This window comes from Nerophis lumbriciformis, linkage group LG16, assembly GCF_033978685.3.
Source record: "Nerophis lumbriciformis linkage group LG16, RoL_Nlum_v2.1, whole genome shotgun sequence".
In the NCBI taxonomy this organism is placed as follows: Eukaryota; Metazoa; Chordata; class Actinopteri; order Syngnathiformes; family Syngnathidae; genus Nerophis; species Nerophis lumbriciformis.
Genome location: NC_084563.2, coordinates 17320968 through 17346098, shown reverse-complemented (window position 1 = coordinate 17346098; position 25131 = coordinate 17320968). Strand labels below are relative to the sequence as shown.

The 25131-nt window shown below is 39.5% G+C and overlaps 1 protein-coding gene across 3 annotated transcripts in view; it reads right to left on the bottom strand.

Annotated features, from left to right (window-relative positions):
* Window positions 1–25131, bottom strand: part of glra4a (glycine receptor, alpha 4a) — a 111721-nt gene that overhangs the window by 5975 nt on the left and 80615 nt on the right. For all 3 annotated transcript variants that reach the window (XM_061976708.1, XM_061976709.1, XM_061976711.1), the window contains 3 exons: window positions 16410–16547; window positions 14360–14574; window positions 9059–9208 (listed from right to left, as the gene is read on the bottom strand). In XM_061976708.1, coding sequence (XP_061832692.1) covers window positions 9059–9208; window positions 14360–14574; window positions 16410–16547 — 503 coding nt within the window. The remainder of the gene's footprint in view (window positions 1–9058; window positions 9209–14359; window positions 14575–16409; window positions 16548–25131) is intronic.

The window sequence follows — 25131 nt, the reverse complement described above, 5'->3', positions numbered from 1 at the left end:
AGTAGATGGCAGTATTGTCCTGTTTAAGAGTGTCACAACATTGCTGTTTACTGCAGACAAACTGCTTTACGGTAGACGAAAACGTGACTGCTGTTGTTGTGTGTGTTGTGTTGTTGTGTGTGTTGTTACCGCGCTGAGAGGACGTTAATGAAACTGCCTAACAATAAACCCACATAAGAAACCAAGAACTCGCCCTCGATCATTCTACAGTTATAACGTCATTGGGCAGGTACGCTGTTTATATTGTGGGAAAGCGGACGTGAAAACAGGCTGTCGACACGTCACTCAGGTCCGCCTGAATTTCGGGAGATTTTCGGGAGAAAATTTGTCCCGGGAGGTTTTCGGGAGAGGCGCTGAATTTCGGGAGTCTCCCGGAAAATTCGGGAGGGTTGGCAAGTATGAATTTTGTTGTGACGCCCCGCTGGATGCATTAAACAATGTAACAAGGTTTTCCAAAATAAATCAACTCAAGTTATGGAAAAAAATGCCAACATGGCACTGCCATATTTATTATTGAAGTCACAAAGTGCATTATTTTTTTTAACATGCCTCAAAACAGCAGCTTGGAATTTGGGACATGCTCTCCCTGAGAGAGCATGAGGAGGTTAAGGTGGGGTGGGGGGTAGCGGGGGGTGTATGTTGGGGCGAAGAGTTAGTGTGCTGCAAGGGGTTCCGGGTATTTGTTCTGTTGTGTTTATGTTGTGTTACGGTGCGGATGTTCTCCCGAAATGGGTTTTGTCATTCTTGTTTGGTGTGGGTTCACAGTGTGGCGCATATTTGTAACAGTGTTAAAGTTGTTCATACGGCCACCCTCATTGTGACCTGTATGGCTGTTGACCAAGTATGAATTGCATTCACTTGTGTGTGTGAAAAGCCGTAGATATTATGTGATTAGGCCGGCACGCAAAGGCAGTGCCTTTAAGGTTTATTGGCGCTCTGTACTTCTCCCTACGTCCGTGTACACAGCGGCGTTTTAAAAACGTATACATTTTACTTTTTAAAACCGATACCGATAATTTCCGATATCACATTTTAAAGCATTTATCGGCCGATAATATCGGCAGTGCGAAATTATCGGACATCTCTAATGAGAACACATAATTCATGACCTTAAATTCCTACTTTTTTCTTAGATTTTGAACCCTGCATCTTATTTTCCGCTCATGCCCAGAAGGTTTTGTGTTCAATAGTTTGCAATAAACCCAAGCAGAGGACTAAAATTATAAGTTATTGTCTGTGCTATGGCGCCATCTCTTTGATGAGTTTGCTTGGTAAATGTGAACTCATGCTGTTTGAAGCTTTGAACCGGAAGTACAAAACCCCAAACCAGGGAAGTTGGCACGCTGTGTAATTCGTAAATAAAAAGAGAATACAATGATTTGCAAATCCTTTTCAACTTATATTCAATTGAATAGACTGCAAAGACAAGATATTTAAAGTTCGAACTGAGAAACATATTTTTTTTTTTTTTGCAAATAATCATTAACTTAGAATTTAATGGCAGCAACACATTGCAAAAAAGTTGGCACGGGGGCATTTTTACCACTGTGTTACATGGCCTTTCCTTTTAACAACACTCAGTAAACGTTTGGGAACTGAGGAGACCAATTTTTTAAGTAGAATTATTTCCCATTCTTGCTTGATGTACAGCTTAAGTTGTTCAACAGTCCGAGGTCTCTGTTGTGGTATTTTAGGCTTCATAATGTGCCACACATTTTCAATGGGAGACAGGTCTGGACTACAGGCAGGCCAGTCTAGTACCCACACTCTTTTACGAACCCCGTTTCCATATGAGTTGGGAAATTGTGTTAGATGTAAATATAAACGGAATACAATGATTTGCAAATCATTTTCAACCCATATTCAGTTGAATATGCTACAAAGACAACATATTTGATGTTCAAACTGCTCAACATTTTTTTTTTTGCAAATATTCATTAACTTTAGAATTTGATGCCAGCAACACGTGACAAAGAAGTTGGGAAAGGTGGAAAAAAAAAACTGATAACGTTGAGGAATGCTCATCAAACAATTATTTGGAACATCCCACAGGAGAACAGGCAAATTGGGAACAGGTGGGTGCCATGATTGGGTATAAAAGTAGATTCTATGAAATGCTCAGTCATTCACAAACAAGGATGGGGCGAGGGTCACCACTTTGTCAACAAATGCGCTGTTGTAACACGTGGCTTGGCATTGTCTTGCTAAAATAAGCAGGGGCGTCCATGAAAAAGACATTGCTTCGATGGCAACATATGTTGCTCCAAAACCTGTATGTACCTTTCAGCATGAATGGTGCCTTCACAGATGTGTAAGTTACCCATGCCTTGGGCACTAATACACCCCCATACCATCACAGATGCTTTGCGCCTCGAACAGTCCGAATGGTTCTTTTCCTCTTTGGTCCAAAAGACACGAAGTCCACAGTTTTCAAAAACAATTTGAAGTGTGGACTCGTCAGACCACGGAACACTTTTCCACTTTGCATCAGTCCATCCTCGATGAGCTCGGGCCCAGCAAAACCGGCGGCGTTTCTGGGTGTTGTTGATAAATGGCTTTGGCTTAGCATAGTAGAGTTTTAACTTGCAATTACAGATGTAGTGACAAACTGTAGTTACTGACAGTGGTTTTCTGAAGTGTTCCTGAGCCCATGTGGTGATATCCTTCACACACTGATGTCGCTTTTTAATGCAGTACAGCCTAAGGGATTTAAGGTCACGTTGGTTTTCGTCCCTGCTGCTTACGTGCAGTGATTTCTCCAGATTTTCTGAACCTTTTGATGATATTACGGAGCATCTGCTAAATTCCTTGCAGCTGGTTGAGAAATATGGTTCTTAAACTGTTCAACAATTTGCTCACGCATTTGTTGACAAAGTGATGACCCTCACCCCATCCTTGTTTGTGAATGACTGAGCATTTCATGGAAGCTTCTTTTATACCCAATCATGGCACCCACCTGTTCCCAATTAGCCTGTTCACCTGCGGGATGTTCCAAATAAGAGTTTGGTGAGCATTACTCAACTTTCTCAGTTTTTTTGCCACTTGTGCCAGCTTTTTTGAAACATGTTGCAGGCATCAAATTCCAAATGAGCTAATATTTGCAAAAAATAACAAAGTTTACCAGTTGGAACATTAAATATCTTGTCTTTGCAGTCTATTCAATTGAATATAAGTTGAAAAGGATTTGCAAATCATTGTGTTGTGTTTTTATTCACCATTTACACAACGTGCTAACTTCACTGGTTTTGGGTTTTGTACAAGTGCTATTTCATCTTCTAATCGTCTGTAACGTTTCTACTCGTATTAATTCTTCATTCATCACTCCAAGCAATGTTTGTAAGTTTTACAATATAACTAAAACAATTCTTACTCACTAAACCGTGCCATGTGTGATGTTTGTAGAAGAGTTTTCATGCATATTTGTACGTGCTATTTTAATGTAATTAAGCTAGCGTCGTTAGCAAGAACTAATATGCTAACAGGTTTACAAGTGTCTGTGTTAGTATTATTAACTTCCAATGGCATTATTTGTGTATTGTTTCAGTTTCACAAATTCCTCAGTAGTATCACCAAAACGTCACTGTGAAGTTATTGAGTCTGTTTAGCTGATTGGAGAGCTAGCTTCAGCAGCTAGTGGGTCTGTGACGATGACTTCTGTTTTGTTTGATCAGCCCCTTTACTGCCGTGTTACAGACACCATTTGGAAACAATTAAGGTATGTAAATAAATATTTACAAAGTAGTTCTATGTAAACAACTCATCTCACAACATATATATCTGCAGATTATAATCCGGTGCAGCTAATTATATTAAAATACTTTTTTTGGCTTCCAAAATTTAGTGGGTGTGGCTTATATCTACTCTAAAGTCCAGAAAATACGGTACTTTAACTGTGTTTTTAGGGATAATTATTTAATGACAATTTATGGTTTAAAATACTTAAAAACAATCAGCGCAGAAGTTGTCAGCTACCAATTATCACACCAATTATTCACTAGCGATTAGCACACCAATTATTCACTAACGATTAGCACATCAATTATTCACTAGTGATTAGCACACCAGATGTGAGCTAGCGATTGGCACGCCGGTTGGAAGCTAACGATTAGCATGTCAGTTTGCAATTAGTGCTCCAGTGGTCAACTTGTGATTACCGCTTTAGTGGTCAACTAGCAATTAGCGCACCAGTTGTCAGTTTGCGATTAGCATTCCAGTGGTCAGCTAGCAATTAGCGCACCAGTGGTCAGTGATCGATTAGCACGCCAGTTGTCAGCTAGCGATTATCGCACCAGTTGGAAGCCAGCGGTTAGCTTGCCTGTTGGCAGCTAGCGATTAGCATGCCAGTTGTAAGCTAGTAACTACTGGGCTAGTTGCCAGCAAGTAATTAACACACCTGTTGTCAGATAGCAATTAGCACTCCAGTTGTAAGCTTGCAATTGCTGCTCTGGTGGTCAGCTAGCAATTAGCGCACCAGTTTTCAGCTTGCAATTAGCTCGCCAGTTGGCAGCTATTGAATAGCATGCTAGTTGTCAGCAAGTGACTAACACACCCAATGTCAACTAGCGATTAGCACCCCAGTGGTCAGCTTGTGATTACCACTCTAGTGGTCCGCTAGCAATTAGCGCACCCTGTGTCAGTTTGCGATTAGCATTCCAGTGGTCAGCTAGCAATTAGTGCACCAGTTTTCAGAGATCGATTAGCACACCAGTTGGAAGCTAGCTGCCAACAGGCGAGCTAACCACTATCGATTAGCATGCCAGTTGTCAGCTAGTGACTAGCGGGCTAGTTGTCAGCAAGTAATTAACACACCCATTGGCAGATAGCGATTAGCGCCCCAATTGTCAGCTTGCAATTGCAGCTCTAGTGGTCAGCTAGCAATGAGCGCGGTAGTTGTCAGTGATTGATTAGCGTGCCAGTTGTCAGCTAGCGATTAGCGCACCAGTTGGTGGCCAGCGGTTAGATCAGCAGTTGGCAGCTATCGATGAGTATGCTAGTTGTCAGCTAGTGACTAGTGGGCTAGTTGTCAGCAAGTAATTAACACACCCATTGGCAGATAGCGATTAGCGCACCAGTTGTCAGTTTGTAATTAAACATTCCAGTGGTCAGCAAGCAATCAGCGCACCAGTTGTCAGTGATCGATTAGCACACCGGCTGCCAGCTAACAATTAGCGCACCAGTTAGTAGCTAGCGATTAACTCGTCGGTTGGCAGCTATCGATTAGCATGCTATTTGTCAGCAAGTGACTAACACACCCAATGTCAACTAGCGACTAGCAGCCCAGTGGTCAGCTTGTGATTACCGCTCTAGTGGTCAGCTAGCAATTAGCGCACCCGTTGTCAGTTTGCGATTAGCATTCCAGTGGTCAGATAGCAATTAGCGCACCAGTTTTCAGTGATTGATTAGCACACCAGTGGTCAGCTAGCAATTAGCGCGCCAGTTGGAAGCTAGCTGCCAACAGGCAAGCTAACCGCTATCGATTAGCATGCTAGTTGTCAGCAAGTAATTAACACACCCATTGGCAGATAGCGATTAGCGCTCCAATTTTCAGCTTGCAATTGCCGCTCTAGTGGTCAGCTAGCAATTAGCGCGGTAGTTGTCAGTGATTGATTAGCGTGCCAGTTGTCAGCTAGCGATTAGCGCACCAATTGGTGGCCAGAGGTTAGATCAGCAGTTGGCAGCTATCGATTAGCATGCTGGTTGTCAGCTAGTGACTAGCGGGCTAGTTGTCAGCAATTAATTAACACACACGTTGGCAGATAACGATTAGCGCACCAGTTGGCCGTTTGCTTGTTGACCACTGGAATGCTAATTGCAATCAGCGCACCAGTTGTCAGTGACCGATTAGCACACCGGCTGTCAGCTAACAATTAGCGCACCAGTTGGTAGCTAACGATTAACTCGTCGGTTGGCAGCTATCGATCAGCATGCTAGTCGTCAGCAAGTGACTAACACACCCAATGCCAACTACCGATTAGCACCCCAGTGGTCAGCTTGTGATTACCGCTCTAGTGGTCAATTAGAAATTAGCGCACCAGTGGTCAGTTTGCGATTAGCATTCCAGTGGTCAGCTAGCAATTAGCGCACCAGTTGTCAGCTAGCGATTAGTTGGCTAGTTGTCAGCAAGTGATTTGCGCACCAATATAATTCCTTGTGTGTGAATGGGAGTGTGAATGTTGTCTGTCTACATGTGTTGGCTCTGTGATGAGGTGGCGACTTGTCCAGGGTGTACTCCGCCTTCCGCCCATGTGCAGCTGAGATAGGCTACAGCGACCCCCAAAAGGGACAAGCGGTAGAAAATGGATGGATGGAAGTTCGTGACGATCTTGAACAGCAAGCATCTGAGCGCCTCTTCTCACCAAAGTGGCGCAAAAACAAGTGAGCGAGATGATGGATTTTTATTCTTACGTTTGTTGCTCACGAGCGGGCTCTGGGGAGACATGTGGCCGTTAGAGCAGCAGTAAAAAAAGAATAACAATAGGAGGAAAAGCATCCATAAAGCATGACCACCCAGCAATGAGGTTACAAGTGGCGAGGGACTGTTAGGGTGATTATTGTGCGGCAGCCTTGATTTAGCACACCTGCACCTGTGCACTGGACTTAGCTTGTAATGACAGCCATGGGTGGGCTTGGATCAAGTTGCGGGCAAAGTGGTGGAAACACGGCGGGGAAATGAATAAATGAGCTTGACTTGAAGCATGCAGGATATTTTGTTGCGTCATAGATAGAGATGTCCGATAATGGCTTTTTTGCCAATATTCCGATATTGTCCAACTCTTAATTACCGATTCCGATATCAACCGATACCGATATATACAGTCGTGGAATTAACACATTATTATGCCTAATTTTGTTGTGATGCCCCGCTGGATGCATTAAACAATGTAACAAGGTTTTCCGAAATAAATCAACTCAAGTTATGGGAAAAAAATGCCAACATGGCACTGCCATATTTATTCTTGAAGTCACAAAGTGAATTTTTTTTTTTTAACACGCCTCAAAACAGCAGCTTGGAATTTGGGACATGCTCTCCCTGAGAGAGCATGAGGAGGTTGAGGTGGGGGGTAGAGGGTGTATATTGTAGCGTCCCGGAAGAGCTAGTGCTGCAAGGGATTCTGGGTATTAGTTCTGTTGTGTTTATGTTGTGTCACGGTGCGGATGTTCTCCCGAAATGGGTTTTGTCATTCTTGTTTGGTGTGGGTTCACAGTGTGGCGCATATTTGTAACAGTGTTAAAGTTGTTTGTACGGCCACCCTCAGTGTGACCTGTATGGCTGTTGACCAAGTATGCAATGCATTCACTTGTGTGTGCGAAAAGTCGTAGATATTATGTGATCGGGCCGACACGCAAAAGCAGTGCCTTTAAGGCACGCCCCCAATATTGTTGTCTGGGTGGAAATCAGGAGAAATTCAGAAGGATGGTTGCCCCGGGAGATTTTCGGGAGGGACACTGAAATTCAGGATTCTCCCGGGAAAATTGGGAGGGTTGGCGCATATTTGTAACAGTGTTAAAGTTGTTTGTATGGCCACCCTCAGTGTGACCTGTATGGCTGTTGACCAAGTATGCATTTGCATTCACTTGTGTGTGCGAAAAGTCGTAGATATTATGTGATCGGGCCGACACGCAAAAGCAGTGCCTTTAAGGCACGCCCCCAATATTGTTGTCTGGGTGGAAATCAGGAGAAATTCAGAAGGATGGTTGCCCCGGGAGATTTTCGGGAGGGACACTGAAATTCAGGATTCTCCCGGAAAAATTGGGAGGGTTGGCGCATATTTGTAACAGTGTTAAAGTTGTTTGTACGGCCACCCTCAGTGTGACCTGTATGGCTGTTGACCAAGTATGCATTTGCATTCACTTGTGTGTGCAAAAAGTCGTAGATATTATGTGACCGGGCCGACACGCAAAGGCAGTGCCTTTAAGGCACGCCCCCAATATTGTTGTCTGGGTGGAATTCGGTAGAAATTCGGGAGAATGGTTGCCCCGGGAGATTTTCGGGAGGGACACTGAAATTCAGGAGTCTCCCGGGAAAATTGGGAGGGTTGGCAAGTATGATTGGATGACGCAACTGCTCTGTACTTCTCCCTACGTCCGTGTACCACTCCGTACAGCGGCGTTTTAAAAATTCCTAAATTTTACTTTTTGAAACCGATACCGATCATTTCCGATATTACATCTTAAAGCATTTATCGGCCGATAATATCGGCAGTCCGATATTATCGGACATCTCTAGTCATAGACGACTACGGTGTAGCCCTCTTTGTTTATGCATCGGCCTGTTTTGCTTAGCGGGGCCGCGGGGTCATCCGGCCGGCTGCGCGGAACGTAATGTCGCAGGGACAGGATCGCCATGGCAACAAAGAACGGCTCCTCCTCATGTGGTATGACAGCCAGCTGTAGCGCATTGATGTTGTCACTTCCTGTATATACTGCCGCCCCGCAATAATGGGAGGTGGAAGTCATGGCGCCTGACAAGGAGTGTGTGTTGTTTTTACATGTGTGTGTGTGTGTGTGTGTGTGTGTGTGTGTCAGAATAATTGTATCTAAACTATCACAAGACTTTGCGTTTCAATGAGTTCCCGGCGAGCAGACAAAAGCTGTCTTTGACCCTACCAAGAAGAAGGCTTGTAAAACTCCACCGTGTAGGATGGGAAGCAACATGAAGGTGTCTGTTTCTTTGATGTATTGTAATCCCCGGAAAGATTTTGTCTTGACCCGAGATCTACAAAGTGGAGAGAAAGCAGGACCTGCCCAAGCTCCAGGCACCTCTTCTTTAAACTGTTTACGACCTTTTCTTTGAACTGTTTTGTAACCAAAGGCGGCGGCTGTTTACGACCCCCGTGCCTTTAGAAACAGCTGTTGCCATGTAATCAGGGAAAGTCCAAATACAATCTTTCGTCAGAGCGTGGTGGGACTGTGCAAAGAGTTTGTCCTCAATTGAGCCAAATTGAATTCTGTCTCTGTTTAATTCCTTGCTTCTTGTCTTGTTTAATAGATGTCATCAGTGTTTGAACCTGACAGTGTGTGTGTTTTTTTTTTTTTTTTTTTTTTAAAAGGCACTCACGATTCTTTGCTGTCGCCGCTTTTTCCTCAGCCTGATGAACTCCTTGTGCTGCCTGGACACAAAGTTGACGGCGGCGTACTCCAGCAGGGCGGCGAACACGAAGAGAAGGCACACCGCCATCCAGATGTCGATGGCCTTCACGTAGGACACCTGGGAGCACACACACACACACACACACACACACACACACACACACACACACACACACACACACACACACACACACACACACACACACACACACACACATATCTTCGTTATCATTTGGAATGGGGACCAAGTTTTTGATCATCACTTTAGATCAGTGGTTCTCAAATGGGGGTACTTGAAGGTATGCCAAGGGGTACGTGAGATTTTTTTTAAATGTCTGTCAAAAAGAACTGTGAAAAGAAATGCAACAATGCAATATTCAGTGTTGACAGCTAGATTTTTTGTAGACATGTTCCATAAATATTGATGTTAAAGAGTTATTTTTTTGTGAAGAAATGTTTAGAATTAAGTTCATGAATCCAGATGGATCTCTATTACAATCCCCAAAGAGGGCACTTTAAGTTGATGATTACTTTATGTGTAGAAATCTTTATTTATAATTGAATCACTTGTTATTTTTCAACAAGTTTTTAGTTATTTTTATATCTTTTTTTCCAAAGAGTTCAAGAAAGACCACAATAAATGAGCAATATTTTGCACTGTTATACAATTTAATATATCAGAAACTGATGACATAGTGCTGTATTTTACTTCTTTATCTGTTTTCTTCAACCAAAAATGCTTTGCTTAGGGGGTACTTGAATTAAAATAATTTTCACATGGGGTACATCACTGAAAAAAGGTTGAGAACCACTGCTTTAGATGTTAAACATGTTTACTTTACAGTAAACATTTTTTATGAGCCCAAGCTTAAAAATCCCTTAGGCTTATTCAGAATGGATCTGACTATCATTTAAAGAGGTTTCCCTTTAGGGGACCTGTTTTTTTGTCCCCATATCGTCAGAGGTCCCCTAAAGGTGACTGTGTAAACAGAGCCATGTCCCCATTAAGTAAGCATTGCCAGAACACACACACACAAACACACACACACACACACACACACACACACACACACACACACACACACACACACACACACGTCAACAAGGTGACCAAAGAGGTGGGTGGATCGCCCATGTTTCCGGGTCACCCGGTGGCGTGCGGCGAAACCCGTGAGTGGGAGTGAGTCAGTGGGGTGGTGGGCACTTGTCACACAGCCACAAGACAGGTCACGGTCAAGGCTCGGGGAAACCTGACCCCTCCCGCCCATCTGAGAGGCGATGTCATAACGCATCAGCAACGCTTTCTGAGCACATGCCGAGTTAAGAATTCAGCCAATCGAACGTCAGTTTGCTGACTGTTACGGACGCAAAAACTAAACTGGGAGGTTCGGGGTGGAACTAGGGCTGGGCAAGTTTGTAACACTGAAGGAAGTGTTGAGGATAATAGAGGTTGAATGATTCAGCTAAACAAGTGGTTTGATATTAATAAGTTATCATTAAATGATAAGAAAACAACATTTATGGTGTTTAGTGGTGCAAGGACAAATTCCATCCATCCATCCATCTTCTTCCGCTTATCCGAGGTCGGGTCGCGGGGGCAGCAGCCTAAGCAAAGAAGCCCAGCCACTTCGTCCAGCTCTTCCCGGGGGATCCTGAGGCGTTCCAGGGCGACTTTTTTTTTTTTTTATTATTATTTTTTTTTTAAATCAGCCTAACCTAAACCTAAGGTTTATGTGTTAAATAAATAATAATCTTTCTAATTAACACATGGTTTCATTTCATGTGAAAAACCGTAAGTAGGTTGGACAAAATGATTATGATGATTAAAATCAAAAGTAAGACTAATTCAGTGTTAATATTTGAGAGGGCCATGCTCTAATGCAGTGTTTTTCAACCTTTTTTGAGCCAAGGCACATTTTTTTCATAAAAAATATACGGAGGCACACCACCAGCAGAAAAGTTTAAAAAATTAAACTCCCCCAGTTTGCTTCCTGAGTAGTGCTTTAGTTCCTGTCTTGCGCTCTTATTTTGGTGGCCTTTCCTGTTTTGTTGGTGTTCTCCTGTAGCAGCTTCACGCCTTCCTTTGAGTGCTACTGCCCGCACCTGCTTTGTTTTCGCAATCAAGACTATTTAAGTTGTGCGTACGCTATCCTTCTTTGTGGGGACATTGTTGATTGTCATGTGATGTGCAGATGTGCTTTGTGGACGCCGTCTTTGCTCCACACTCTGTAGGTTTTTGCTGTCGTCCAGCATTCTGTTTTTGTTGACTTTGTAGCCAGTTCAGTTTTACTTTTGTTTTACATAGCCATCCCTATGCTTCAGTGCTTTTTCCTAGCAGGACTTGCCTTTTGTATTGATTTTTGGTTTAAGCGTTACATACCTTTTTACCTGCACGCTGTCTCCCGCTGTACTCTGCATATTGGGATTGCCAAGCTCTCCACAGCGCAGGCACTCGACAACGGCACATTATTGTGATAATTGATTTGCAAAAAATATTTTTTGGACCAATTAGGTGAAGTGGCATAATTTCCCACGGCACACCAGACAATATCTCAGGACACACTAGTGTGCCGCGGCACAGTGGTTGAAAATCACTGCTCTAATGGATGTCTGTCAGTGACAATAAAGCAGAAGAAGACCATAGAACCGTACGTGACCGTATAACGTGGTGTGCACGTCTCCTCGGTCCTGGCTGCTCGGTACAAAATTCAAGTAATGAAGGAAGAACTGTTGGTCATTCCTTTTCTTCCCAGGCTGCTCAGTACGGCGTGGCTACCTCCACAATAAGAAGAATATGTACCAGTGTTTAGCTTCTTTTGACACTTTTATCAGTGTTATGATTCATGCTGCACGGCTCCAGCACCCCCAAAAGGGACAAGCGGTAGAGAATGGATGGATGGATGGGTGAGCACAAGTGGCACTTCAGTATTTGCAGGTGTGTACCTAATGTTGTGGCAAGTGTTCTTCGGCACACAGTGAACCATACTATGGGAAATAGTGTCATCATCACAATTTACCCATGATGTGTGTTCAGTGTTGCATTTTGCGATATTCAGTTGCTATGGTTACCTGCTGCACTCTCATCGCCGAAAACACATTGATCCGCTGGCCAGTCATGTGAAAATAATATTTTTCTTGGTCATTTCACAGCCCGACTTTGTTTTTTACAATACGACCTCACTGTTTGTCCTCGGCCCTTGTCCTACACCCACGGGCGTCATTATTTCATCACCCAAATAAGCTCGTTCCGGGACATCCCATTCCAGAGTGTCCCCTTCCAATGTCTTTTGGAGGACAAGGACGGTAAATCCCTTTCTGATCCGCAGTAAATCAAATTTTCCGCGTTTTGGTTTGGTCTTTTTATAAGCCGGGATGAAAGGAACTAATGCGCCATTTTTTTGGTGAGGTCATTTGAGGTAGCGTACGCTAATGTTAGCATACCCTATTGCTGTATAGCTGGGCTATTCATTTACATCATGAAGAGGGCCGCAGTTTCAAGAGCCCAAGTTCTCAGGGGCCGGACATCACAATTTGGATGCAGGTTTATATTCCTTTGAGACTGTGTTGACGTATTTACAAAGTAAACACATCAGCTTTCACACTGCACTGTCAATAAATTCATTATTCTGCCCTCTCTACTCGCTTCCAGCGTGTGCAGCTAGACAGATAGTTAACAGCATGTAGAAACAGAAGCTAAGTTTAGTTGATGATTGATGTTCCTTCTTTTGAATTGTTTTTCTCAGTTTTATTTCTTTATACATCTTCCTTTATTTAGATTTGTAGTAGAGACGTGCGATAATATCGGACTGCCGATATTATCGGCCGATAAATGCTTTAAAATGTAATATCGGAAATTATCGGTATCGGTTTCAAAAGTAAAATGTATGACTTTTTAAAACAGAGCGCCAATAAACCTTAAAGGCACTGCCTTTGCGTGCCGGCCCAATCACATAATATATACGGCTTTTCACACACACAAGTGAATGCCAGGCATACTTGGTCAACAGCCATACAGGTCACACTGAGGGTGGCCGTATAAACAACTTTAACACTGTTTCAAATATGCGCCACACTGTGAACCCACACCAAACAAAAATGACAAACACATTTCCGGAGAACATCCGCACCGTGACACAACATAAACACAACAGAACAAATACCCAGAACCCCTTGCAGCACTAACTCTTCCGGGACGCTACAATATACACCCCCCGCTACCCCATACCCCCCCCTCGCCTCCAACCCCGCCCACCTCAACCTCCTCATACTCTCTCAGGGAGAGCATGTCCCAAATTCCAAGCTGCTGTTTTGAGGCATGTTAAAAAAAAAAAAGCACTTTGTGACTTCAATAATAAATATGGCAGTGCCATGTTGGCATTTGTTTTCCATAACTTGAGTTGATTTATTTTGGAAAACCTTGTTACATTGTTTAATGCATCCACCAGGGCATCACAACAAAATTAGGCATAATAATAATAATTCCACGACTGTATATATCGGTATCGGTTGATATTGGAATCGGTAATTAAGAGTTGTGCAATATCGGAATATCGGATATCGGCAAAAAAGCCATTATCGGACATCTGTAATTTGTAGGACTGAAAGTATAAACATTACAAAAGTATACCGTCCATTTTACATAAATAATGTCCATTGTGTAGGATACATAAATAAAATAGTGTTAATACACACGGCAAACATTGCACACATGTGGTTTAACACAATTAAACCTAGTGTGTAGCTTTATAGCCCTCTACTGGTCAAATTCAGCGCCACAAGTATCAAACCAGTTTTGATCGCCAGAGTTAAACAGCGCTCAAAGCGCTTTGACACTATTTCCACAATCACCCATTCACACACTGATGGCGAAAGCTGCCATGCAAGGCCCTAACCACGACCCATCAGGAGCAAGGTTGAAGTGTCTTGCTCAAGGACACAACGGACGTGACTAGGTTGGTAGAAGCTGGGGATCGAACCAGGAACCCTCAGGTTGCTGGCACGGCCACTCTCCCAACCGCGCCACGCCGTCCCTATTTACAAAATATAAACAGTAAAATAGTTGAAATGTTGACGCTAATAAAACAAAGCTGACAGGCTGTTTTTTGGGGGGGTTTAATTTGCTTTAAAAATGTATATGCCACATTGGTATTGAAAATGAAAAATATCACATTATCGCATTTTTGAATTTTCAAGTATGCGTAGAAAAAGTTTGGACAGCCCTTTTATCAAACTCTTCTTTTTAACGCTCACCCGTGTTATGTCGACTTACCTTTGGCAGCGACGCCCGCGAGCCGGAGCTCTGCGTGGTCATGGTGAGCACGGTGGTGATGCCCAGACCTACTCTGGCGGGCGCGGCGTCCATGTTGATCCAGAAAGACACCCAGGAGAGGATGACGATGAGGAGCGACGGGATGTACATCTGGATCAGGTAGTAGCCCATCTGACGCTCCAGGTGGAACTTCACCTCGATGCAGGTGAATTTACCTTCCATGCACACCACACACACACAGTGAGGATGCCGAATCAATCAAAAAGGAAATTGGTATAAAATAAATGCTAAATAATTAATTGCTGACTCTTACAGAGAAAGTATTATTATATATATTTTTTTAAAGCAGCAGTTTGCTCCTTTGCGATATTACATCGAGGCCTGTCCCTCCTTATATGCCGATCACACACTGTACGTACACCCGGTCCCCATTTTGCGTAAATAAATATAAATGTCATTAACTTGATAAAAGGATGCTCTATATGTATTCCTAGCCCTTTCCTGCTCCGTCATTGATAAGTACAAAAGCACATTTTGTGGCACGGAGCTTCAAGAGGTCGTCACCTGAAACAGTTTTCACTTCACAGGTGTGCTTGAAGCTCATCGAGAGAATGCCAAAACTGTGCAAAGCAGTCTTCAGTGCATAGGGTGGCTATTTTGAAGAAACTAGAATATAAAACATGTTTTCAGTCATTTCACCTTTTTTGTTAAGTACATAACTCTACATGTGTTCATTCATAGTTTTCATGCCTTCAGTGACAATCTACAATGTAAATAGTCATGGAAATAAAGAAACGCATTGAATGAGGAGAAGGTGTGTCCAAACTTTTGGCCTGTACTGTATGTATATATATATATATATATATATATATATGTATATATATATATATATATATATATATGTACAGTATTTTTCGGAGTATAAGTCGCACCTGCTGAAAATGCATAATAAAGAAGGAAAAAAACATTATGCAACTTTCATAAACTATGAAAAAAACTGCGACTTATAGTCCGAAAAATACGGTATATATATATATATACATACATACATACATACATACATACATACATACATACATATACTGTATATATACATACATACATACATACATACATACATATACTGTATGCATACATATACATTTATATATATATACATACATACATACATATACTTTTCCTAACATATACATTTATATATTTACACATTCACACACATATATACATATAGATGTAGATATTATTATAATATAATGAATATTGAATTAATAATTAATATAATTGGATATTAAGAGTATGTGAAAGTTCAACTCCTACCTTTTTTACTTCCGTGACGACCTCCTTAAAGTTTTGTAATCAATCAGAAATATCAAGCAGCTAAAATGCGCCAAACATGTATAAGTGTGTAGATATTGTTTTGCATTTTTCCCATCATGCTTTGTGATGGATTTAAATGTGTGTAATTCTGAAAATTGTTTGGTGCGTGGACGTTTTTTTTAATAATGTCCACAAATTGTTGTATATTGTGTTATGTGTGACCGTGTCTGTATACATTTTGTGCTGGTTCGATTTTATTTATTTTGTTTGCACCATGATGAGGGTAGGTTGTTTGCAGTGGGTCATATAAGTCCATGCTGCGCTTGATGCCTTTCGAAGCATGATATTTGGTCATACACCTGAATGACTCATGTGGTCCACTTATATGCAAGTCAGCAGTATATAAATTAAATATTAAACTGAATTGAAATCTTTATTAAACTAAGGACGTCTCATGGGTCAAATTAAAGATGCCGGTGGGCTGCACATGGCCCGCGGGCTGAATTGTGGACACCCCTGGTACAACCTTAGTGTGAAGAAGCTACCTTTTATTTTCACTATCTCATGAACTCCAAACTATTAATAAACTTACAAATATCAAGTTGTTATAAAATATTAGTTTAGGAAAAAAAAACAATCTACAGTTTTCACCTGTTTCGAATCGATGCCCCGCCCTCTCTGCGGTTCAGGTAAATAAAGGCGAAGAAGGTAAAGATTGACTTCTGCCGTGTACCTGTGTTGTAATATTTGGTGCAGTAGCCCAAATCCATCTCGTCTTTGAGCACAAACTGCGGCAGGGTGAGGTCGTCGGCCACTTGGACAGGATTTTCAGAGAGCCACTCGAAGATGAGGTCGTTCATGGTGTAGCCAACTGTGGGAAAAGTCAGCAGGAAAGGATTAAATAAGAGGACAGACGCTGAATTATTATCTCCTTCTTCTATAGATTATTTGACCCATACACTTTTACTGAGATAAGTCCAATATTATGCTAATTTGACATTTTCATGATGTTCTAATAGTAAAATTTGTCCTTAGAGCAGTGACTCGCCAACTTATCAGGGTCCTGTACCCCTTTAAATATTTGACCTGAAGCCACGTGCTGTCATAATTTTCACATGACAGTTTGGACTTTATCATTAGTTTCCTGTATATTGTATTATTTTCTGTCTAGTGCACTTATTTTCCACTTCCTGTTTGTCACGTTTCTGAGTGCTGTTTCTCTCTCCTGGTTGTCAATTAGGAACCTTATTATACCAGCCCCGGTCCTCTAGATGAGGCTTGATTATTTTTGCTGCATAGCTTCCTGTGCCTGGCTGCTTTTTGTGCACTTCCCTGCTGCACTATTTTTGTTGTGTTTTCCCTAATGATAGGGGTTTTATCTGCACTTGGCCTGTTGTCTCTGCATCCTGGGGTCCAGATCAACATAGACCAACATTAACTGGTTTGTAAGCGCACAATAAAACAGACAAACTCCAAAACCAGTGAAGTTGGCTCGTTGTGTAAATGGTAAATAAAAACAGAATACAATGATTTGCTAATCCTTTTTAACTTATATACAATTGAATAGACTGCAAAGACAAGATATTTAACGTTCGAACTGGAAAACGTTGTTATTTTTTGCAAATATTAGCTCATTTGGAATTTGATGCCTGCAACATGTTTCAAAAAATTGGCACAATTGTCAAAAAAGACTGAGAAACACTTATTTGGAACATCCCACAGGGGAACAGGCTAATTGGGAACAGGTGGGTGCCATGATTGGGTATAAAAGCAGCTTCCAAGAAATGCTCAGTCATTCACAAACAAGGATGGGGCGAGGGTCACCCCTTTGTCAACAAATGCGTGAGGAAATTGTCAACCAGCTATTGCAAGGAATTTAAGGATTTCACCATCTCCGGTCCGCAATATCATCAAAAGGTTCAGAGAATCTGGAGAAATCACTGCACGTAAGCGATGATATTACGGACCTTCGATCCCTCAGGCGGTACTGCATCAAAAAGCGACATCAGTGTGTAAAGGATATCACCACATGGGCTCAGGAACACTTCAAAAACACACTGTCAGTAAGTGCAAGTTAAAACTCTAAAATCCAAAGCCAAAGCCATTTATCAACAACACCCAGAAACGCTGCCGCCTTCGCTGGGCCCGAGTTCATCTAGGACGGACAGATGCAAAGTGGAAAAGTGTTCTGTGCTCTGACGAGTCCACATTTCAAATTGTTTTTGGAAACTGTGGACGTCGTGTCCTCCGGAACAAAGAGGAAAAGAACCATCCAGATTGTTCTTGGCGCAAAGTTGAAAAGCCAGCATCTGTGATGGTATGGGGGTGTATTAGTGCCCAAGGCATGGGTAACTTACACATCTGTGAAGGCGCCATTAATGCTGAAAGGTACATACAGGTTTTGGAGCAACATATGTTGCCATCCAAGCAACGTTATCATGGACGCTCCTGCTTATTTCAGCAAGACAATGCCAAGCCACGTGTTACAACAGCGTGGCTTCATAGTAAAAGAGTGCGGGTACTAGACTGGCCTGTCTGTAGTCTAGACCTGTCTCCCATTGAAAATGTGTGGCGCAATATGAAGCCTAAAATACCACAACGGAGACCCCGGACTGTTGAACAACTTAAGCTGTACATCAAGCAAGAATGGGAAAGAATTCCACCTGAAAAGCTTTAAAAATTGGTGTCCTCAGTTCCCAAACGTTTACTGAGTGTTGTTAAAAGGAAAGGCCATGTAACACAGTGGTGAACATGCCCCTGTGCCAACTTTTTTACAATGTGTTGCTGCCATTACATTCTAAGTTAATGATTATTTGCAAAAAAAAAAAAAAAAAGTTTCTCAGTTCGACGTTAAATATCTTGTCTTTGCAGTCTATTCAATTGAATATAAGGTGAAAAAGATTTGCAAATCATTGTATTCTGTTTTTTATTTACGAATTACACAATGTGCCAACTTCACTGATTTTGGGTTTTGTATGACACACTTTTTATCAATTGTCCTTTCATAAACGTACAAACATACGCAAGCACACGAGCCAGAAGTGTGAGCACCAAATGTGAGAAAAATCCGTCACTTATTTGCTCCACTTTTTGAAAGAATCGGCGATCAAACGCTCGCTTTTGAAGTTGCGGGTTTTCGTGATGTCGTGAAGGGTCCAACCTTCTTACTCATGAACAATGGCCAGGGGCGTACTACCAAATTCTGCCCCCATACGATTCATGAATGACCCCATTCCACCCTAAATACAACGTTGCAGCCCCATACACACACACTTGGTATGTTTACATGCACGAAAAACTAATTATTGCATGGATTTGGTTGCAAACAACTTTTTAAAACACATGTAAAAAACCTTAATCAGGTTTTTGACTTTTTAAAGGTGGGTTTAACATATCTAGATAAACCTAAATCATTTGGTTTTGTGTAAAAACAAAAAATCTACAAAGAAGTGCCAACAAATGCAATATAAAGTGGCATTTTGTGTCATTATTCACTCAAATATCATCATAAATGTGTCAGGTTTCACATGTCCCTTTACTATAGAGTGTAAAGCAGAGATACGCATAGGATTATCATCAATGTAGAATATAAATCATAATAATAAATCATTATTATTCTGATTATAATATTATTACTGAATCTCCGCGGGAGAACTTGTTGAATTAGGTCCTGAAGTTGAGCAACTCAAACCTAACGTTGAAACAGCATGCTTTTTGACGACATTTAATCAATGTTGGGTTCTGATGTTGATTTGACCATTGAAATTTGGTCATTTTCCAATCAATATTATACAACACAAATACAACGTTGAAACAACATGCTTTTTGTCGACATGTATCCAATGTCAGGTTGTGACGTTGATTTGACCATTGAATTTTGGTCATTTTCCAACCAATATTCGACAACTGAAGCCTAACGTTGAAACAACATTCTTTTTGACAACGTTTTATCAATGTTGGGTTCTGACGTTGATTTGACCATTGAATTTGGTCATTTTCCAACCAATATCCTACAACACAAATACAACGTTGAAACAACATGCTTTTTGACAACGTTTAATCAATGTCAGGTTGTGACGTTGATTTGACCATTGAAATTTGGTCATTTTCCAACCAATATCCTACAACACAAATACAACATTGGAACAACATGCTTTTTGACAACGTTTAATCAATGTTGGGTTCTGACGTTGATTGGACCGTTGAATTTTGGTCATTTTCCGACCAATGTCCTACAACACAAATACAACATTGAAACAACATGCCTTTTGACGTTTATTCAATGTCAGGTTCTGATGTTGATTTGACTATTGAAATTTGGTCAGTTTCCAACCTATATTCGACAACTCAAACCTAACGTTGAAACAACATTCTTTTTGACAACGTTTAATCAATGTTGGGTTCTGACGTTGATTGGACCATTGAATTTTGGTCATTTTCCAACCAATATCCTACAACACAAATACAACGTTGAAACAACATGCTTTTTGACAACATATATTCAATGTCCAGTTGTGACGTTAATTCGACAACTCAAACCTAATGTTGAAAAATAATACTTTTTGACAATGTTTATCCAATGTCAGGTTCGGACGTTGATTTGACCATTGAAATTTGGTCATTTTCCAACCAATATTCGACAACTCAAACCTAACGTTGAAACATGCTTTTTGACAACGTTTAACCAATGTTGGGTTCTGACGTTGATTTGACCATTGAATTTTGGTCATTTTCCAACCAATATTCGACAACTCAAGCCTAATGTTGAAACAACATTCTTTTTGACAACGTTTAATCAATGTTGGGTTCTGACGTTGATTTGACCATTGAATTTGGTCATTTTCCAACCAATATCCTACAACACAAATACAACGTTGAAACAACATGACTTTTGACAGCGTTTATTCAATGTTAGGTTCTGATGTTGATTTGACCATTGAAATTTGGTCATTTTCCAACCAATATTCTACAACACAAATACAATGTTGGAACAACATGCTTTTTGACAACGTTTAATCAATGTTGGGTTCTGACGTTGATTGGACCGTTGAATTTTGGTCATTTTCCGACCAATGTCCTACAACACAAATACAACATTGAAACAACATGCCTTTTGACAACGTTTATTCAATGTCAGGTTCTGATGTTGATTTGACTATTGAAATTTGGTCAGTTTCCAACCTATATTCGACAACTCAAACTTAACGTTGAAACAACATGCTTTTTGAAAAAGTTTAATCAATGTTGGGTTCTGATGTTGATTTGACCATAGAATTTTGGTCATTTTCCAACCAATATTCTACAAGACAAATACAACGTTGGAACAACACGCTTTTTGACAATGTTTATTCAATGTTGGGTTCTGATGTTGATTTGATTATTGAAATTTGGTCAGTTTCCAACCTATATTCGACAACTCAAACCTAACGTTGAAACAACATTCTTTTTGACAACGTTTAATCAATGTTGGGTTCTGACGTTGATTGGACCATTGAATTTTGGTCATTTTCCAACCAATATCCTACAACACAAATACAACGTTGAAACAACATGCTTTTTGACAACATATATTCAATGTCCAGTTGTGACGTTAATTCGACAACTCAAACCTAATGTTGAAAAAACATGCTTTTTGACAATGTTTATCCAATGTCAGGTTCTGACGTTGATTTGACCATTGAAATTTGGTCATTTTCCAACCAATATTCGACAACTCAAACCTAACGTTGAAACATGCTTTTTGACTACGTTTAATCAATGTTGGGTTCTGACGTTGATTGGACCATTGAAATTTGGTCATTTTCCAACCAATATTCGACAACACAAATACAAGATTGAAACAACATGCCTTTTGACAACGTTTATCCAATGTTAGGTTGTGACTTTGATTTGACCATTGAAATTTGGTTTATTTCCCAACCAAAGACATCGGACATCAACGTTGTCTCAGTTTACAAATACAACTATTTTGCAACGTTGTTTCAAAGACATGCACGTATAATCAACGTTGTATCAATATCTTGTGCCTGCTGGGAGGCAACAGATAGTAGAACAATAAAAACAATTCGCAGCAAAATGATGTTTCCTTGAACACTACCAATGAGTCATCGGAAGCCTTGACTAATTAGACACGGCGAGGAAGCGGAAACTCTCGCGTGCTGACCTCCGCCGTCGCGCTTGTCATAGTAAAGGTCAGCTCAGCACAGTGCTGCCGTCGACGCTGCTACGAGGTTACGCATCAGAAGCATATTGTATTAGTGTAAGAAATATGATTAATGTATAAATACACACTTTTCTCAAAGCTCTTTGAACGCCTTGTTAAGTATGAGTCCAATTATCCTGCTCGCGGTTTTGTATGATCTCTAATTCGAAGGCTGTACTTGCCTGATTATATACAGTGGATTATATTAAAAATGCATGCGGCATGCAACAACAATGAAGGATTCCCGGCCACATTTGAATAATACTGATGCCTACCCGGACCCGTTAGGACCCCGACATAAATTATTCAAGTTGTTATGGCCTCCTTGGCTGAAAAACAACTGCACAAAAATCTACTTTATCTTGTTCTCGAAGGGGATTCTCTGTCATTCACCTCCTCTAACAAGCGTGGGGAATGGTAATGCTTTCCTGAGATAATCTATGTTTTTTTTTTTTCTCCTTTCTTTCGCAGGCTGCAGCTGCGCGGCATCAGGGCGTAATTGACGTAGTGTTGAAGGTGCAATAAAAACGTTCTCTGTGAGTGACTGGAATGCAAAAGGTGAGGTAATGACTGTTTGTCATAGCGGAGCTTCTTTTTTCATGTTAAACAGCCTTTTTTACATAATAAAAGCCAGCGCTTTGAAGCTCCTGTAAATAAACAACAAAGCCGGCACGCATTAATGGGGAAGTGATGCTGTTACCCGCATACCAAATGATACTTTCATGAGGCAAAATGTGTTATCCTTCGATTCTCACTTTTCTCAGCAGTGCCTTGCATGAAAGACGATTGGCCTTGGATATTACAGCCCCTCAGTGTTGTTGTTGTTGTTGTTTTAGTGCCCGTCTCCCTCGCTCTATTTCATGTTACCACAGCGACGGTGGCAGCAGTAAAACTTTGAACGTCCAGTTCTGGCCGAGGTGATGGCACTTGTCAAACACCAAATTGTAACGCAATAATACAGGTGGGATTAATTTTACAACCTTTTGTGGTTGCGAACGCACCAAGTTGATGAAAAAAAATGAATAAAAACATGAAATATTATTAATATTTGCCAATTAAACTGTTATAAATGTATTTTCTGCATGATTTGTTTTTATTTATTTTCTTTTTATTTAATGTATTTTATTATTTTTTCTATTTTATTTTGAACTTAATCAAAAAATACTTGTCATCAATTTATTTATGAGAACTTTAATTTTTTATTTCGAACAAGCACCAAGATGATGAAAAAAATTAATAAAAACAAATAAATATTAATATTTGCCCATTGAACTGTGTTATAATGTATTTTCTGCATGATATTTTATTTATTTTATTTTTATTTTTAATGTAAATTATCATTTTGTCTATTCTATTTTGAACATAACCATAACATACTCGTCATCTATTTATTCATGAAAACTTTAATTATTGTTTGAGTTTATGTCGAACAAGCACCAAGATAATGAAAAAAATGAATAAAAACATGAACTATTATTAATATTTGCCCATTAAACTGTGTTATAAATGTATTTTCTGCATGATATTTTATTTATTTTCTTTTTATTTCATGTAAATGATCATTTTGTCTATTTTATTTTGAACATAACCAAAACATACTTGTCATCTATTTATTTATGAGAACTTTAATTATTGTTTGAGTTTATTTCGAACAAACACCACGATGATGAAAAAATTGATAAAAACATGAAATAAATATTAATATTTGCCCATTAAACTGTGTTATAAATGTATTTTCTGCATGATTTTTTATTTATTTTCTTTTTATTTCATGTATTTTATTATTTTGTCTATTTTATCTTGATCATAATCAAAAAATACATGTCATCTATTTATTTATGAGAACTTTATTTATTGTTTGAGTTTGAGTTTATTTCGAACAAGCACCAAGATGATGAAAAAAATTAATAAAAACATGAAGTATTAATATTTGCCCATTAAACGGTTTTATAAATGTATTTTCTGCATGATTTTTTATTTTATTTTTATTTCATGTATTTTATTATTTTGTCTATTTTATCTTGATCATAATCAAAAAATACATGTCAACTATTTATTTATGAGAACTTTATTTTTATTTATTTCGAACAAGCACCAAGATGATGAAAAACATGATATGAATATTAATATTTGCCCATTAAACTGTTATAAATGTATTTTCTGCATAAGTTTTTATTTATTTTCTTTTAATTTCATGTATTTTATCATTTTGTCTATTTTATTTTGAACATAACCAAAACATACTTATCTATTTATTTATGAGAACTTTAATTATTGTTTGAGTTTATTTCGAACAAGCACCAAGATAATGAAAAAAATTAATAAAAAAATTAAATAGATATTAATATTTGCCCATTAAACTGTTATAAATGCATTTTCTGCATGATTTTTTATTTATTTTCTTTTTATTTCATGTATTTTATTATTTTGTCTATTTTATTTTGAACATAACCAAAACATACTCTTCATCTATTTATTTATGAGAACTTTAATTATTGTTTTAGTTTATTTCGAACAAGCACCAAGATGATGAAAAAAAAATATAAACATGAAATAAGTATTAATATTTGCCCATTAAACTGTGTTATAAATGTATTTTCTGCATGATTTTTTATTTATTTTCTTTTTATTTCATGTATTTTATTATTTTGTCTATTTTATCTTGATCATAATCAAACAATACTTGTCATCTATTTATTTATGAGAACTTTATTTATTGTTTGAGTTTGTGTTTATCTCGAACATGGATACAATTACAACATGATACATCACAATTTCCAGTTTCTCTTTTCAACATATTCGAAAAGGAGTAGGAAGAAGCAGAGCTTATATTATTTCGACCCTTTTTCCTTTACAAATCAATTGCTAACACTTTGGTTCACTTCCTGTTATCAATTTATTCACAATATACTCCAGAAGTAATAACATCAAAAAAATTACATTCATAAATAAATAATAAATAGTAAAGTAAGTCCTATTTAATCTGGTGAGATAGATACAATTAATAGTAAGTTCAAAATCTTTATCATGGTTCTTCTTCTTAGTACTTTGTAAACACTTTAAGTTTGAACAGTTTCTCATATTGGGTCATATTAGTACATTGTTCAATTTGTTTGCTTAATCGGTTTCATAATTTAGTTCTACATACGGATATACTAAAGGTCTTAATTGTTGTACGTGCATCCAAAAGGTTTAAATTACATTATTTCTAAGATTGTATTCCTCCTCTTTTGTTGAGAAGAATCGTTTGGGA